We start from the raw sequence: 19,607 nt of genomic DNA on the forward strand, positions 1-19,607 counted from the left end.
TTTTTATTTTTGTTTTTATGGGGTTTTTTAAAAAAAAAAAATGTAGGGAGATATTGGAAATAGGAATAAAGACAAGTTGGTTTTCTTTTGAGGTTAATTGAGTTTCTTAAAATTTAATGGAAAGAGGATTTTGTTTTATGGATTTTCCTTTTTGGGTGTATACATTGGAAATAGGAATAAAAAAAAAAAAATCTTTTTGTTATCATCTGGTTGACCAATGTAATATAAATATATATAATGTAGTGAAAAGGTTGATGTATTTGTGGTATTTAACAATATATATATTTATATAATTTCTTTGTCGTATTTAAATTTCATATTACCCATAAGGTGATTCAAACGCTATGCTTATAAACAATAACACGATAAAAAATGTGATGTACAGTATTTTAATCGAAAATCATTTTCAGTATAATAACCTGATCTAAAACTAATCAATCCCTTAATGAATTTATCTCTTTCAAATTTGGTCAATGTGCTTAATTATGAACATCACGGTTTACATTTTCCCGTATATATACATATATATCTTATAATTACAGATGAATTTACAAATTTGTGGACTTATACAACCTAGATTTTTATTTATTTATTTATTTTTTTTGCTTATAGTTTATTATTCACAAATTTTTACTTCATTTTAAAAAATATATAAATACAACCCTTACAAATACAATAGTTAGTATTTCATTCTTTTTATTATTTAAAGTTTTAGGGCTCAAATCCTATTCATAGTTTGCCCACAATTATATATATATATATGAGAATAATTTTTTAATTATATAAATAAATATTATATTTTGGTATGATTGTCTATATTTTGATTATTTTTCAATGTTTGTGAAAAACCCAACCTTCTGTTAGTGGTGCTAATTAAAGCAACAAACGCTTATTGAGGAAAAATAATGTCAATGCATGTTTTGGATTTTGTAACTTTATTTAATTTTATTATATTGTTATTTCACTATGTATTGATTCAAATTTGATGTTTTTTTAAGTGAGATGAAAATGAAATGTCATTTATTCTCTTGCACTTCATTGTTATCTACACAGCCATTATGTAAAATAAAACCCTTTAAAATTAAATAGAAAGAAATTAATATAATGAAAAATGGCAATTTAAATGAATCCAACCATGTATAAATAAAATACAGGGAAAGGAACCACCACCTGGTTTTTAAAACCTACCTCCTCATCAACTAATTTTCTTTTACAATTACTATTAATCCTTATTACTTTTTATTTATTTTTATTTTATTTTATTCATCTCCTCAATTTCAATTAATAGACATATGTGAAAAACTACAGCAATTAAACTTGCCTAACTCTAACAATAAAATATGAGAGAATAAATTTTTTGATTAAGCATCAAATTATAACCCTTTTTATATTTTTGGGGTTCAAACTTCAATTTGAATCAAAATAGTTATTTTATTTCAATTTTATTTCACCGAGTGGTCGAAATTTTAGCTTTATCTTTTATGATGTACATACTAAAAAATATTCGTCTTTATATATATAGCACGCTATCCATTCAGCTAATAATTTTATCTCACCTACTAATAAAAAATTTTTGACATTACATCATCAAAAATAGGATGAAATCTTGATGATCTCTATTAAAACAAAATTAAAATTGAATAATCATTTTAATTCAATTTTAAAATATATATATATATAAATATGTCAAATCCTATGGTTATACGGCTGGTAGCAGCGGTGCACTGATAAAAAAGCTGTAGGGTTTTTATCTCCCAACGACCTTAACAAAAGAATTTTATCTTTCTTCTTTCTCATAGTAACAAACAATGAATGTGATATCTAATCAATGCAGGGACTAAAATGAATAAAATCAAAATTAATAAAATAAATATTAAATACATCAATTCATGAACATCCTTTTTCCGTGAAAACCCTCATTAAGACCAGAATTTCCTATTAACGCCTCCTGACACTGTGGTCAACGTCATCCATTCATATCACTCTTTGACCCGCCACGTGTCTTCTCTCGCACGAATTTCAAAGCTCCTTTTCTATCTTTAGGATCTATAATTAATTGGATTTTTCTTTTTAGTTTTATTTTAAAAAATGAGATATCTATGCACTCATATTCAAATAGACCAAGTTTAATTTTAATTAAAACCAATGATTTCATAGATAAATCTAAAAAAAATTTCTTTTGCATGAAAGGCATGCTTTCGTAACCTAGTTGTTTATCTCAGTAAAAATGGTGAATCAGTATTCCAACCATTAAAATCTTTTGACTTCAGTATTACATTAAAAATACATTACAATATTATTTATTAGGTTTTTGTAAGTGAAGTTATATCTTCTACTCTTTTTAGGATGACATAGTACAGATATTTATCATCATGGAGATATAATATTAGTATTTATCATTATAAAACTATAATTTATGATATATTATTGTGGTTTTATATGGTAAATTTTTATTGTTTTATGTATTAACTCGTCATATATGGTAAATTTTTATGTCATTAAATTACTATAGCTGGTGTATCTTTATATATATTTATCCATTTAATTTAATTAATACATTTTTTATCTATATATGTCTTTTATTGTCAATTTGTAAAAAAAAATATTTATTCCACCTCGACACTATTTTATATTTTTGGGAATTAAACAAATTAAATTAAATAATCTGGCTTTGTTGTCACAGCAATAATTATCATTTTAGAAACAAAAAATCTATTTATACACATATACATAATAAATCCATATAAATGTGAGACTATGAGCAACACAACATAGTAGGGGTATTTATGTAACTTCAACACTGCAGCCGTACTCACAAATCAGATCGGGTGTATTACCGGAATTCCGGAAAAAGTATAGTTTCGCTTGGCGTGCCCGGTCTTCCCATTATATCCCTGCAAGTCGGCGGATCAATAAAGCCTTCTTTGACACGTGTCAGTTAACCACGACCATAAGTGGGCCCCCCTATCCTTCACAGTCATTCAAACGCCGTTACTGAGCCATGAACTCCGTTCCGTTAGGCCGACGGCAGACTGCTCCTAAAATTATTTAATTTATTTATTTAGAATTATTATGATTAATGCATCTCTTGGATTTTAGTGTCTATTATTAAAGTTATAATAAATTAATAAATGAATAATAAATTTTATATTGTGAAAAAAAGTTAATGATATGGGTGGTGATTATGGGATGGACCCACCACTAATCTCACTTTTATCATTGCTAGGTATACAAAGGGATTCGTAGCCAATGATTGAAATGGAGATCTTTCTATGGTTCTTTTAGTCCTATCTATTTAAAATAGATTTCATGGATTAAGTTCAAGTATAAACATAATAAAATAAAATAAAGATGACACAAATGGCGATGGTTCAAAACCCTACTTATGTGATACTATTTATCAAAACTATTTATATATTACTATTTATTTTACTCTATATTGAGTTTGAGTATGGCTCTTATGTGAAAAGAGTCGTAATTTTTGTATCTCTAAAATTTAATGTATGTAGCATATTTTTATTATCAGGTGTGTTAATTCATTCCATACAGTAAATCTTTTAAAAAAAATTAAGTCATTGTAATTGGTGCATCTTCATACCTGCATATCACTTTGACTTTGATTGTGCTTGTCACCCTTTATAAAAATAATGGAGAGAAAACTTTGCCTTTATTTTCATAACAACGATTTTCTTATATTGTTAAAAAATGGTATGTTTTCACTTATAAAATGCTCAATGAATTTTTTTCGATTTTAAGAGGGTGAGGACATGTGGTAATTCCCCTGTATATACCTTTGAGGATTGATGTTTGTTGCCCTATCTAAAAAAACAAAACAAAACAGAAACAAAATGTTTGATGATTGAAATTGTGAAAACTAGTGCATTATAAGGCAAAATATTAATAGCTTGGCAATCAGTCTTTGCATTAGATTAATTCGTATCTTAGGCTTTCACCAAGGTTTTAAATAAAAAAAATCTTAATCTTAATACTATTATAACAATTTATTTATATTTTTTTATGCAAACCAAATGATTGAGACAACATGTATAACTATCAAGCAGACATCAAATAAAAGTTTTATCTTTTTAATTCACAAGTCTAATTTTCCTCAAAACCCTAAATTATATGATTAATTGGAACTAGTTATTATATTATCCATCTCTAAATTTTACAATTATAAATATTGTTTTAATAAAAAATATAGATATTAAAATTTCACTTTTCTTTTTTATACCCTATTTTTAATTTTGATTGTGATTAGAACTATATACAAATGATCCACTAAACAATAATCCCATATCAAAATCAAACAAGAGGAAAAACAAATCATGAATATATATATATATATAACTTAAAAATAAGTGTATTTGAGAGAGCGGAATCACAAAACATGGAAAATGATGAAGATACATATACACACATACATACAAGAAAGAAAGAGTACTCATTCTTGTACCAACCCAATATATATCTACAACATTAAAACAACCTTGGAACATTAAGAGAGCTTGTCCAACCCCAAAAATAAAACCAAGAAAATAAAAAACCAACACCTTCTTGAACAATTAGTACTAGATTGTTTACAGAGAGTATTTATCTTAGGATAAATTTGAGATTGAATTTTAAAACTCACATGAGATGAAAATACAAATATTTATTAAATTTACTTCACATTCATATCTATATTTAACCCTATTTTATAAAATAAATAAATAAATAAAAGGGAAAAAAAAACATGAGGAAGGCACCACCGACAAAGTACTGCAACAACAACTGGGAACATTCTTCGGTGGCCCCATCCACTTCCCAAGGCCAGATAATAAGCCATATATATATATATATATATATATGCATAGGTTCTTGTTTAGCATTTATTATTAATATATAATAATAAATATTGAAGGAAATAGGAAGCCATGAGGGGGAAGAGGACCTACAACATAAATGGGAGGCATGAAGAGGAGGAGATTGATTGAACACATCATAGAATCCGTGACTCTCAAAAACCTCTTTGTTATTGTGTAATAAAGAGGAAAGAAAGAGAGTGTAAATGAGTTAATGAGTTACACCCATAATGGATTATGGTATTGTCCAACTTGTAATTGTGGGATGAGTTAGTGGTGGCCACTTTGATGCTATATATCCTTGGGCAACAACAAATATGTGTAAGGACTTGTCTCCTCCTGCCCCTTGAAGTAGTGTCTTGTCACACTATTTTTCATGTTCTTTGTGCATACTATTCTATTTTATTTTATTCAATATAATTAGATTTTTTTTTTTTAAGCCATTGACCAATTTAATTATATCCTCTTTTACTTAAGAGAGTTTAAATTAAGCATATGTTCGAAAACTTATGTTAATAGTATTGTAATAAGTCAACCATCAGATAGCCTAATGGTACGACATCAAAGTATAAATGGAAGGTCATACGTTCAAATCCATTTCCCGACAGTACTGTTCACTGTACTGTTTATACACTGTTCACCCGAGATTTTTATACTATTCTCATACTATATATATACTGTGCATCCGGGTTCCAGTATTGTTTAGTATTAATTATATTCATATAAAAAAGACGTTTATCGTCTATTATTCAAAAAAATAATATTATAATAATATTATTTATTTATTATTTTTTAAGTGAATCACAAATGAGTGTGTCGTGAGAAGAATCTAATCTCTCTCCTTCAAGAGGGAATTTTATTTCTTGACAAACCCTTAATCCGGGGAGGTTAGTATTTATATTGTAAAAAAAAATTAATCCACTTATTTTTTGAAAGTGTTTTTTAAATACAATTCAAACTCGAATAACCACATATTTAAAATTTTATGTTTTTACTATTTGAATACACCCGTGATTGATAAGTAAGATTTAAAATAAAAAATATACTTATATTCTAATAAAAATCTATATTTATGTGCATATATTTTGGTGAGAAATATAACTTTGTATACAAAATTTTATTTGAATAAATGTTTTGTTTTATTTCTATCCATTTTTAATTTAACTTTAAATATAGAGATATACAAGTAAAAATATGGAATTTATCCGAGGAGATATGTAACATGCTTAATTATCATGTAATTTAGTTTAATGGATCATTAAAGCTTTCATTAATTATATTGGGCTGGAAGAATTAAATATTTAATTGCAGTAAATGAATGTTTTTTTCATTGAGCTTTTCTTATAATAATAATAATAATAATAATAATATAAACACAGGATTTCATCTCATTCATACGGAAAGATAAAAAGCCACCTTTCTTTTCTTTGTCGATCAGTTTGACTGCATCTTGGAATACATTTTTGGTGGTCTTGGAACTATTTATTGCTAATAAATAATTAATCAAAATGCAAGACTATCTTGTCACACATAACTCTTGCTGTTCAATTCACTGAAAGTGATTTTCTTCTTTTAAAATTAAATAATATTAAAAATATAAAAAATCTATATATTAAGCACCAATATTATATATATATATATAAACAAATTAAGAGAAAAGAAACTATTATGTCTTTATTATTCATCAATTTTTTGAATTTTTCTAATAAATCTTTAAATAACTTGAACAAAAATATTAAAAACTGATTATTAACTAAAAAATAAATATTTAATCTTAAAATATCTAATTTTAATTAATATAAATTAAAATTATTAGCTCACCCATGATTTAAGAGAAAAAAATCTCTCTCAATCCTAACAAATTTTATTCAACCTACATGGGCGCCAAAAGGTTGCACCGCATAAAATATTATTGGTGCAAAAAAAATATATATATATTTTTATTATTATTATTATTTTTACTAAGATGAGCTACTAAGCTGCGTAGGGGCGTGTATATGTTTCGCCAGAGTAAATAGAGGTGGACCAGTGTATATACATAAACGCTTGAACCACCCAACACAATCACTATTCACACTCCCAAAATTATACCCCTCACTTGTGATTCAAATTCTCACCATTTATAAAGGGTTTTAATAAGACTCGGATTCTAATATACCACTAAGGCAATGATTAGTGTAGAGATTTAAGATCTCAATTTTAAAACCTATTGGATGTAGTGGTGATAATATATCTCTGTTTGTGAATGCAAATATACTATTTAAAACTTGTGTTTTTAGGTGAGGCACATTGGTAAAATGATCAAATTTTCCGTACTTGTGTGCATTCTGTAACTGTGTATATGATTGCATATTTGTTAAAGAAAAAAAAAAAGAGAAAGTGTTCATATCATCCCTCCAACTTTGTCACTTGATCAAAAAATGCTCCTCAATGATTTTAAACTTGAATACAAAATAATAAACAACAAACTAAAATATTAAACACCAACAACAAATATTAAACAAAAACATTATATTTTGAATGAAAACTTATGTAGTTACACATAAACACCAAATGCCAAATAAAGAATATAATTAATAAACGAGAAGTACATTTTATAAGAGGGGTAAAATTAAATTTTTAAATAAAATAAAATGATGTAGGAACTGAAAAATAAATAAACTGCAAAAAAAATAACAATTGAGAAAATTAAAATACCAAAAGTAGCGTAGGAGATATTTGAGAAGTTACAAGTAATAATAAATAATTTTCCCAAAAAAAATGCATGGGTATTATAGTAAATTCACTAATGAGAGTGATACTTACCAAAATAGTATCCATGCGAGTAGAGATGGAACGAGGGTATTATGGGAAACCCAAAAAGAGTATAGTTTTGGCTGCTGTGCACTGTCTTCCCATTATAGCCCTGCACGCCGAGGCTGCCTCCACCTGCCAAGCTACGCCGGCGGAACATCAGAGACCTTTTTCGTGACACGTGTCACTTAATCACGTGCGTTACTTCTCATGTGGGCCCCACGTAACTCTTTCACCGCTTTTCTAAACGCCGTTTTCCGTTCCGTTTTATTTTTTTTTTAAAAGATTTAATTTAAATAAAATTATCATTGGTATTATTAATGCAAGTGTTGTTGGACTTTGTGTTTATAATTTAAATTTTTAATAAATTATTAAATGAATGAATAATAAATATTTATGATATGGGTGGTGATTGTGGTATGGACCAATCTCACCTTTATGATTGCTATATATATATACAATGGCTTTTTAAGGACTTCATGACCAATGATTGATATGGAGATTTTTTTTTTTTTTTTAATTCCTAGTCAACACAATCTAATTATAATATTTCTTACATTTCTTTGAATATAGAAAAAGTGCAAACAAAAGAGGGAAAACTTTGCTTTTTTTAAAAAAATATATGTATAAAATAACAAATAAAAAATAAAAAATAACAATAATTCATAATATTTATCTTAAAGAAAATCATCAATCTATTATAGTCAAATCTTTAATTTTTAACTTTTAATTGTGCTATCAGGACATAATTGAGTGATGAATAAAAATTAATTAGAATTTATAAAGTTATCCATAAAATCAAGTTAATAAACAAACATCTTACATTTGATTGTGTATTTGTTTATATTGGAATTTTTTTTCCTTAAATAACGCACATTTGGTCTACATTTGCATATTAAACGTTAAACAAATAAATAATTTGAGAATTTTGTATCAAACTTAAATATTTAGTTCGATGTGAATACTTAAACTAAAGGATGAGAGACCAAAACCGAAACTTATATATTTTTATGTATATTTAGTTATTATTATTATTATTAATATTATTATTATTATTATTATTATTATTATTATTATTATTTTGATAAGATGTGGATAAGCCATGGGCTAGGAACGTACATAAAAAAACAATTAATTCCTTAAGCCTGTGCAAGAATGAAAACCTTATGTTAATAGATCAGGAAATCATTAGTTTTTTGACAAAAGCAACAAGTGGGCTTTGGATGTCGAAAATATAAATAGGTACAAAAGTACATCAATTATTGTGTTTAATAACTTTCTAGCGAAGAATTCCCTGTCATGCAACCATAGAAGGGAGTAATGTACAACTTTCATTGAAACCCACTGCGCATTTGCGAGTTGGGGGCTCAAACCCGAGGCTCCTCTAATGGCAAGGCACATGCGAACCGCTGGATTGCACCCCATTTTTGTTAACTAATTATTGTAATGTAAGAAAAATAAATAAATAAATAAAATGATTTTTTTTTATGAAATAAAAAATCATTGTTATCCAAGATATCCGTAACATTTAACAGACTTGAAAACAATAGAGAGAGATTGTTCCAATGCAAGAAAACTTTGGAGAAAGCACCACCGACCAAGTCATGCAACACCGAACATTCCTTTCACATTGGCCCCCAAACAAAATGCCTCCTCACTTTTAACCCATGGCTCTCTTCAACACTCACAACTCACTCATATAATAATAATAATAATAATAATAATAATAATAATAATAATGACAATAAATATTTTATATATACCGTATACGTTCTTCTTCACTTTTTAATTAATTAATATATGTATATATATATATATATATATAGTCTAAATAAAACAAGGGAAAATAAAGATGGTTGATTGAAGACATGAAAGAGTCCGTGACACAAAGGTGTGTCTGTTTTTGTGTATTAAAGAGGAAAGAAAAAGAGTTATTGTGGGTGAATTGTGAGTGGGTACTTTGGTGGCAGTGTCTTGTCACTGGATTTCATGCATTATTTCTGCATTTTTTGGGGCAGCTTATTGCAAATTTGGATAAGTTAATTAAACTTTTATTGGAAATTTATGAAACACTAGACGAGCTGAAATTGTAGTTTTTCAGAAAAATAGTCTGATATCTATCTGGACCATCATCATATCCAACTATGAACAAAGCCCAAACTAACAAAATAACTTTATATATATATATATATATTTTTTTAAATAATGTTTGACAAGTTATTCAATAACAACCTTTGGTAAGCATGCCCACCATCGGATAATCCAGTGATAAGTTATCTGATTAGTGGATGATTAATATATGGTCGAATCTGTTGTGACGCGATAATTTATAAATATTATAGTAGTACAGTTTATCCATTATTTACTGGGTCTTTTATAAGAGTGATATTCTCCACCCTTAAAAAGTTGCAATGTAGAGATTTACCATTTTAGGATTATGGTTTTTGATATATCATTTTGGGTATATGTGTTAAGGTACCATTATCCCATGTGTTAGGACGTCCCACAAGATAAATCTTTAGGGGGTCATCAAACCATCACAATTGGTTCATTATCGTATCTGCATGTCTCTTCGACAATCCCAAATTTGGAGCAGTACTTGTCGTCTTTGTAATATAAAAAGAAATCTTAGATAAGTATTTTCTTTTATAGGATTTATCCTTTTTATCATATTCAATCTTGTGTTATTTATTATTAAGTTTTTTACGATAGGCCGATAAGGAATCCAACATGGCGAGGAATGAAATACCAACTACTCTATTATAGGGCACTCATATATACTATACTATACTAGTGTTTTATTTTATTATTATTATTTTTAATTTATGGTTACATATTTTATTAAACACAACTATTTTACAAAAAAAAATCTTTAATATATATACTTGGATCTAGCTATTGGGATCAATATTTCAAGTGTTTACTTTGTGGATTTTTTTTTTAAAAAAAAACTTTAGAATTAGTTTTGGTATCTTTTGACTTACAAATATAATATATATATATATATATAACAACTAAAAATACAACATTTATTTGTACCTCACATAGACACTCAAATCATTTTCGTGAACCTGGCCCTTCATTTTGGGCCTAGTAATTTCAAGTCCATAATTGTTTCTTTATTGGGCTTTTCTTGCAACTGGGCCATACATATATATTATTGACGTGTAAGAAGTTTTTAAAGTTGAATGATTTTTTCCCCTTATTTTAAACAATCTAGAATGAGTTCGGATATGAAAATTTTAAACACATTTAAAAATTATCTCTTTCTCTAATGCTCACCAAATTACCATCTTTATCAATAATCAATAATGTTACGTGTTGACTGCTAAGATGGCCATAATACCTAATGTCATATATTACTATTTTGAATGCTAATGCTCATCCAGGATCAACCCTATAATGGGGGGTAGTGATGTGGAAAAGAATAACTTATGTTCTGAATTTTAAGTATTGTGTTACTTTGAGTTAATATCAAATTCTTAGATTAGTGTGATAAATTGAGACTATAGTCAAAATATTTAAGTACTTGAGGAATTTCCAAATTGAGTAGAAGTAGGAGTTTGAATAAGAGTTTGTCTAGAAGAAGGCTGTGAAACTTGTGAGCCCTATTTTATATATATATATATATGTGTGTGTGTGTGTGTGTGTAAATATCCTTTGAGTCTCTTGTTTCTATAGTCTATGTTCTTCATCTTTTGGAATACAAGGTAACAACCTCATTTTGTATGTTCTTATTAATCAGATATTTTTTTAATATATATATATATTGTTTTAATTCTTTTAAAAAGGGCAACAAGCGCATGTGTTGAATGGGATATGCACAGAGTTAATATCTCACACATCCTCACTTTGGCTTAATAGAGTTTGTGTGAGAAGTCTAAACTCTTGCGTAGAAAAACTTTGAAATAGTGCCATTAATCACACCAACTGCATGGCTTTGCCATTGTTTTGATATTTTTAAAACAAACATAATACATAATACGTAGATGAGTTAAGTGTTATATAAATTGTCTTGTAATTGATTTAAAAACCCTTTTCTTGCGTTCAAAAAATTTTATCTTTAACTAAATTTAATTAAGGACAAGGAATAGATACATTATTTTACCAACACTCATTGAAAGCAGTCAAACAATTAATACAAACTATGTGAGCTTTTATTTGGCCCTTTAGACCAAACTAATAAAATAACTTAAGCTTGAGTTATTTATTGTTAACTTTCATATATATATATACACACAAATTTTTTTTTTTATGGTTGTGTAATTTACTATTTTATTAATTCATATAAAATATAACTTTCAAAAACTATTACACATCATAAATTTCAATAAAAAAATATTTTCATAAGCACAACCCAAAATATTTTACAACAGAATGTTTTACATAGATGCATTTTGATCAAGGTCTTGGAATCTCTATTAGTTCAATCGTTTAATTTGTGGTATTTATTTTATTTATTTTTATAAAATTTTAGAATGAGATTTGGTGTCTTGACTTACAAATATATATATATATATATAGGAATACAACATATTTATTTGCCAAAGAAAAACATTGACCTCGCATAGACACATAATAATTTTTCTCGAACTTGGGCCGAAGTTTTTGTGGACCAAGTAATTTGAAGTACATAAATGTTTATTCATTTGGGCTGTTTTTTTTTTTTAACTTGGGCCATATATTTTATCAATGTGTATTAAATTTTTAAAGTTGAAATTAATATATATTTTTTGTTTTTAAAAAATAAGAATTAGTTCAGATTTAAAAATTTTAAACATATTTGAAATTTATGCTCTTTCTTGGTACTCTATAAATTATCGTCTAAAATATGGTGAAGAATAATCTTTGTTTGGCGTTTGTTACTTTGAGTTAAAATTGAATTAAAAAATTAGTGATAAATTAAATATTTAGAGAAAATTATCTCCCACTGTTGGGGTTTCGAGGAAGCCCGTTGTTTCCTCGTTTGATGTTGTATCTTTGTTTTTTGTTTGATTTGGTCTTTTGTAGTTGTTCCACATCTAGTGGACTGGTGTTTTGTTCTTTATTGTTCTTATGCCTTCTCCTTTCTTGGGTAGTGGAGGGTTGTTGTTATTTTTACTTGTTTTAATTGATGTGGTTTATCCACCTTTAAAAGAACATAAAAAAATAAATAAAAATAATTGAGGAATTCCTAGATTGATTAGTAGTGGGAGTTTGAGTGAAAAGTTTGTTTAGGAGATGGCTGTGAAACTTGTGAACCAATATATTAAGTCTTTTGGTCTCTCTTATCCTCTAATTTATGTTCTATAGATTTTGGCTTCAAAGGTAGCATCCCTGTTTTATGTGTTCATATATATAAGTGAGGTATCGTTTAAATTATATTGCATACTAATCTAATGTATAATGATCCATCCCTTTAACTTTATTTTGTGATCTTTGTAGTGTGCCATGATATTTTACTCTTCCAATTATCTTCTTGATTGAATTGAGCAATTATAAGTTACATTATATTATTTGCTGTCAGAAAACAAATAAACCAATTCTCCAGCCAACAATGCAAGCAATGACCAGTTTGAAATTGGCTTCCTCTATTTTGAACAACAATGTGCTGCTAAGAAGAAGCCCAAATCATAATTCCGTATTTTTGTCGTTGTCACACAGGATAGTTACCTTTCAGAAAAAGCCCATCAGGAATCTATCATTGCGTTGTACAGCAGCAATCCCATTGAATGCAACCTCACCATTTTTACCCAAAAATCATCACCAAAGCACCATGAAACGGTGCAATGATCCTTTTCCTTTGGATGTGCAAGAGAATGTTGCACTAGCACCGGACGATAATGCACCAAATGTAGGTGAGTTTGGCTCACAAGCACCTTCTAATTCTAGAGACGAAGAGGAAGAAGAGCCTTTCCGGCTATATAAATGGCCAATGCAGCTTATGGCACCTTCTGTTTTACTAATGACCGCGATGGCTCCTACATTGTGGCTACCATTACCTTCTGTATTCAAAGTGGTGGATCTCGCCGGATTTTTTTCACTACTCGGACTTGATTGCGTCTTCAACACAGGTGCTACATTGTTCTTTCTCGTCGCCGATGCCTATGGACGACCGAAGAGAAACTCGGAAGTAATTGAAACTCAAATACCATTTAAGCAATAAGGTGTGGAACATGATTGCTAACACGGCCGGCTTTGTGCTTCCTTTGATAATGCTATTGGCCTCATCGACGTACAATGTTCGACCACCATTACCGTTTATCTCATTTGTAGTGATGCTCGGACCTTATCTTTTAATGTTGGCTGTGCAAATTGCTGCTGAGGTGATGACATGGATGCAGAAATCTCCAACTTGGCTGGTTGTTCCTGTAGTTTATGAGATTTATAGGTTGTTTCAACTAAGGAGGGCAATAAGGTTGGCTGCTTTACTTGGAGCACCAGTATGGTCAATTGAAGGCCTTCTAGTTTTGATCTCAATGTGGCTCTTTGTTCTTGTTGTTCAGCTTCTCAGAGTTGCTTGGTTTTCTGGTTATGCTGCAAAGAGTCAGCAAAGACTTCCCTTTTGAAAGTTTTGTTAATTTATTTTTTATTTGTTATTTTTTTTTAAAAAAAAAATTGGCATGTCACCTGTTGAATAGCCCAATGGTATGACATCGAAGTATAAGAGGGAGGTTATGGGTTCAAATCCATCCTCAAATAGTACTGTTCATCGCACTGTTCATACACAGTTCACATGAGATTTTTATACTATTCTCATATTATATATATTCTATACATCCGGGGTACAGTACTGTTCCGTATTGTTTATATTCATATAAAAAAAAGGTGTTGTTGTCTATTATTAAAAAAAAAATTGGCTTCTAATTAAGACTGATACTAGTTATGTACATGTTTTATCTCTTGTTTTATTAAAGTATATGTCATAATTAATGGATAGTGTTCATTCCTTAATTCGGACTTTGCTGGATCAGTGCACGTGAAAATTATTGAATTTCATAAAATAAAAAATAATTACTGAATTACAGCTGAAGAAAACCAAGAACTAAAAAAAAAAATTATTATTAGTTAGAAAAATTAAATATGAAAAATTATAAATATTTAAATGAATATCTTTAAGGACTAGAAATCGTTTTTAGCTTACTGTTTCTTAAACGAGCATGTATTGGTTTTCGGATGGAGTATTTTTTTTCATTTAGCTTAAACATAAGATTACGGATTTGATGGTTAACTGCACTAATTTGAGCAATTTTGGAAATGAAAGAATTGAAAGTTTGAAATTCACATAAAAATATTGATTCTGTCAAAGTTTAGATTTTTGTATGGATTTTAAAAATCGGAACTGAGGATATATGAGGCATTAACTCCGGGACCAGGGCACATTTCTCAGGGCACTTTTCTCAGACAAAAAAACTCATTCTCTTGTATAAAAAAAAATCTTTCACACAGAGTCATTTTTGTTTTATTTATTTATTTATTTATTTATTTCAAACAACTTATTTTGACAATCCTGTTTTGCAATTAATATGATTGCTATGTCTCACTTGTCATCCTTCTGCTTTACCTCATGAAATACAAACAAATGTCATCTAACAACCAATTAATTAATGTATTTATTTAAGAAATGGAAAATTGATGTGATAACTCAAATTTAATAAAGGACTTGCCGACTTGGTGTTGATACTAAATCCATGTTAACTCTTATTTAAAGGTGATAAATCATGATAAAAATAAGTGTAATTTAATATAACAAAAAATTCTTCTTATTTTTTTAGAAAACAAGGTATGACAATTGACAAACAACAAACTTTAAATGTTCAGATAAATAAAGAGTTATTTTAAAGCACAAAAAAAACTTAAATAATAAAATATATGGAAATTATTTATTGAGGGAGAAAATATGTGAAGACCAAATTGAGTAGTATACATGTAATGTAGGGCTCACAAGTCACAATGAGGACCAGATTTGATTGGAATAAGTGCATACACGTACTTATGTCACTCTTTGGATCCACATCTACCATCAATTCCCATCCAATGTTTATTTCTCATTTATATATTATAAAAACTCATCTCATATTAAAAGGCCTTGAATGGCAGCTAATATCCTTAAATTATTATAAAATTAGTTATTTTATTTTTTGTTTAAAAATTATGTCATATATATTTTTTAATGCTAATAATCATTCAATATGGGTTGGTGACGAGGGGGAAAAAACTAAATTATGTTTTCATTTTTTTAATAAATTACTAATTTATTGAAAATATCACATGACTTAGACAGTAGGCCAAATAAATTGAATAAAATAAATAAAAAATAAACTATACAAATAAAGTAAAATAAAGAAAAATAATACAACAAAAACATAAATACAAAAAAAATCACCACGGGTGGATGAAAAATACAGATAAAATAGTTTAGATATTTATTATTTGAGATATACAAATTACCCAACACAGAGGTCATAGGTTCCACAAAAGTTGAGGCAAAAAAAAAAGTCATATAGATATCAGTTAAATATTTTGAATTTTAAGTGTTGTATTAGTTTTGACTTAAAAATTAAATGTGAAGAATTGACAAGATAAATTGAGATTATAATTAAAATATTTAAATACCAATTTTTTAAAGAATAAATCAGGAGAATCTATAGATTAAGTAACAACAGACATCTCAAAATAATATTCCCATTTTGTGTGTTTTGTATAAGTGAGGTATTGTTTCATTTATGTACATACTGTCTTATTATTTTTAAAGCAATCACAGAGAAACTGAAATTTATATTTTAGCTTCGATATACAGATAAGTCAACTTTTATATAAATTATTCAAAAGACCTCTTGTGACCCTTTACTAGTATATGTTTTCTCTCTTCTTTTATTAACGTATATGTCACAATGGAACAAATAAATAAAAGTATTTGTTAATGCTATAAAAGCAAACGTGACTTTCTAGAGGACATGCAAGCTATTTTGTCAATAATAAATAATTATTTAAATAATAAACAATTATACCATTCCATGATCAAATAAATTTTTTTCCAAAATCATAAAAAAAATCAAAATTAAATAATAAATTTTTTTATTATTTAAATTATTATCTCCAAAACGATCACTCGTTACTATTATTATTTCTAATAAATTTTAAAATCAAAATATTTTAATTATTTTACTGTCAAATACAGTTAAACCTTTTAGTATAACACTCATTTACCCTGTAAACTAAAAAAAACGATCACCAAGATTAATTTGAGTTTTTTATTTTTTATTTTCAAAATAATAAAATAAAATTTATCCAAACAAATAATCTAAACAAATAAAATAGTTACTCAAAATTTAAAATAAAAAACTTGCAAAAAAGTCCAAAAACAAAAACAAAAAGAAGTCAAGCACTTACAGTGAAAGAACACAAGACGTCCGTCCATTCGAATCTGGGACCTCTTTCGCTCGTTGTCAACACTACTACGCCGACACCTTTCCTTTTTTTCCCTTTTTTTTTTTAAAATTCAAATAATTCATTATTTATCTCTCAATCTAACGGTTCATCTCCACCGACCCCCATCTCCACCGTCCGATCAGATCTCTACTTATCCCTCAATAAAACCATAGCAACCCTCGAGATCTCTCTTCTCCTCCGAGCTCGATCTCGTCTCCGGCGACGTCGGTGGCGGAGACGGCGGCGGCAATGGTGGAGGGCAACTGGGCTACTCGCAGGGGAAGCAACCCTCGGCTGGATCCGATCATCGACATCCCGGCGACGCCACCCGGCGATGCACGACCTTCATCGAAGACCTCATTCCTCTCGCTCGTGATCCCGACGACGACGATCTCCTCCTCTCCGACCCTCACCACTGCGGCCATTATCGCATCCTGGTACTTCTCCAACATCGGCGTTCTCCTTCTCAACAAGTACCTTCTCAGCATCCATGGCTATCGGTACCCTATCTTCTTGACGATGCTCCATATGCTCGCCTGCGCGATCTACAGCACGGTGTTCGTCCACTGGTTCCGGATCGTCCCGCCTCAACCCCTCTCATCTCGGCGCCAGATCTTGAAGATCGCTCTTCTCTCCGCCATCTTCTGCTTCTCCGTCGTCTGCGGCAATACCTCGCTTCGTTACCTCCCGGTCTCGTTCAACCAGGCGATCGGCGCCACGACCCCGTTCTTCACCGCGGTGTTCGCTCTCCTCATCACCTGCCGTCGTGAATCAGCCGGCGTGTACCTCTCTCTTCTCCCCGTCGTCCTCGGCATCGTCGTCGCAAGCAACAGCGAACCCCTCTTCCACGCCTTCGGATTCCTCGTTTGCCTCGGCTCCACCGCCGCCCGCGCGCTCAAATCCGTCGTCCAGAGCATTCTCCTCACCTCCGAAGCCGAGAAGCTCAATTCTATGAATCTCTTGATGTACATGGCTCCCATGGCCGCCGCGATGCTTCTCCCCATCACCGTCTGGATGGAAGGCGACATCGCCGGCCTCACCGTCAATAAGGTACGCGACGATCCCCGCTTAGGTCTTCTTCTTCTCGGCAACGCCACCGTCGCCTATCTCGTCAATCTCACCAACTTCCTGGTAACCAAGCACACCAGCGCACTCACTCTCCAAGTCCTCGGCAACGCCAAGGCCGCCGTCGCCGCCGTCGTCTCCGTCCTGATCTTCCGGAATCCAGTGACGGTGATGGGCATGACCGGCTTCGGAATCACCATCATGGGCGTAGTCTTATACAGTGAAGCCAAGAAGAGGTCCAAAATCTCATCTTCTTCCTCCCTCTCCTCCTCTTCTTCTACAACCTCTTCCTCTTCGTGATTTTTTATTTATTTTTGTTGTGATTTTTGTAACCTCTTTTGATCCGTTGTTTTTTATTTTGTTTGTTGTTTCCGTGAATTCAATTTGGGGATTATAAAAAAAAAAAAACACTAAAATATCATGAAATATATTGAGAATAATTCAAGTAATTTGACATCTTGAAACTGAAGAGTTTCAAGTATAATTTCCTTTATATATAAATATAAATATATATATATATATTCTCCTGTGTGTTACTTTGTTTTTAAGTTTTAAAGTTTGATTGGTTTCTAAGAAATAAACAAACTTTGAGCTTTATTAGATCATTATTATTATTTTAAATAAATATTTTTAATTTCAGTGTTTTTATTGGATTATTATTGGTTGATTTTTAAATCATATATACAATAAATTTTAAATTTCGTGTTGGATTTGATTCATCTGGTGAGATTTATACAAATACGAGTGTACCACCCACACGCTATTTGTTCATTGGACAAAAATTCCGAATTCTATGGAAATACTAGATTTTGTACTTTACTAACAAATGTGCTTGATTTGGAATTTTATTTTTATTTTTATTTTTTATGGAAAGGGTGAAGTGTTATATGTATCACATGGGTCAGGAATTGATTATTAAGCTCAGCGCTCGCGCGCACACACACCCCGTCAATCTAGATGAGAGTTTTGGATTGTGATCTACACCCATTGTTGGTGTAACTGATGATTCGTTATCATTAATAGTTCTAATGAGTTTTAAATTTGAGACTTTTTAAATGTCACATTTCCAATTCACCTTTATTTTTTTATATGACATTAAATAATGTTAAGTTATTAGTCCTTTCTGAGTTATTTGGAAATCCATTCTACACTTGAGGTTATCCAAACATTTGAATTTAAACAGAGCCTAGTGGTTTTTTACCATATTTGTGTTTGAAAAAAATTTGAGTTTATTCAAATATTTGAATCTTGATAAACTAAGACAAAACCTAGTTGTTTTTTAATTTATTTGTGATTGAGAGATATTGAGTTCGAAATCTTTCAAACAATGTAAAAAAAAAAGTTTTAAAAAATTGCTTATTGCCAATTTTATTATAAAAGAAAAATTGGATTTTTTTCAAATAAAATTTATTGGTATAATAAAGAGAGACTAAACTGAATGAGTTACAAATGTGTACAACTTGGTTGTTTAAAAGTTACTAAATAGAAAATTAA

At 29.5% G+C, this 19,607-nt stretch overlaps 2 protein-coding genes across 2 annotated transcripts; both read left to right on the forward strand.

Annotated features, from left to right (window-relative positions):
- The first annotated feature begins 13,792 nt into the window (after positions 1-13,792).
- LOC120262506 lies at positions 13,793-14,185 on the forward strand. Its single transcript, XM_039270642.1, has one exon. The coding sequence runs from the start codon at positions 13,793-13,795 to the stop codon at positions 14,183-14,185; it is 393 nt and encodes a 130-aa protein (XP_039126576.1).
- A 3,039-nt stretch (positions 14,186-17,224) lies between these two features.
- LOC120265720 (probable sugar phosphate/phosphate translocator At1g12500) lies at positions 17,225-18,978 on the forward strand. Its single transcript, XM_039273677.1, has one exon. It carries the CDS (start codon positions 17,298-17,300, stop codon positions 18,411-18,413), a length of 1,116 nt encoding a protein of 371 aa, XP_039129611.1. The 5' UTR covers positions 17,225-17,297; the 3' UTR covers positions 18,414-18,978.
- The last annotated feature ends 629 nt before the right edge of the window (positions 18,979-19,607 follow it).

The sequence above is a fragment of the Dioscorea cayenensis genome, chromosome 1 (assembly GCF_009730915.1).
Source record: "Dioscorea cayenensis subsp. rotundata cultivar TDr96_F1 chromosome 1, TDr96_F1_v2_PseudoChromosome.rev07_lg8_w22 25.fasta, whole genome shotgun sequence".
NCBI classification, from domain to species: domain Eukaryota; kingdom Viridiplantae; phylum Streptophyta; class Magnoliopsida; order Dioscoreales; family Dioscoreaceae; genus Dioscorea; species Dioscorea cayenensis.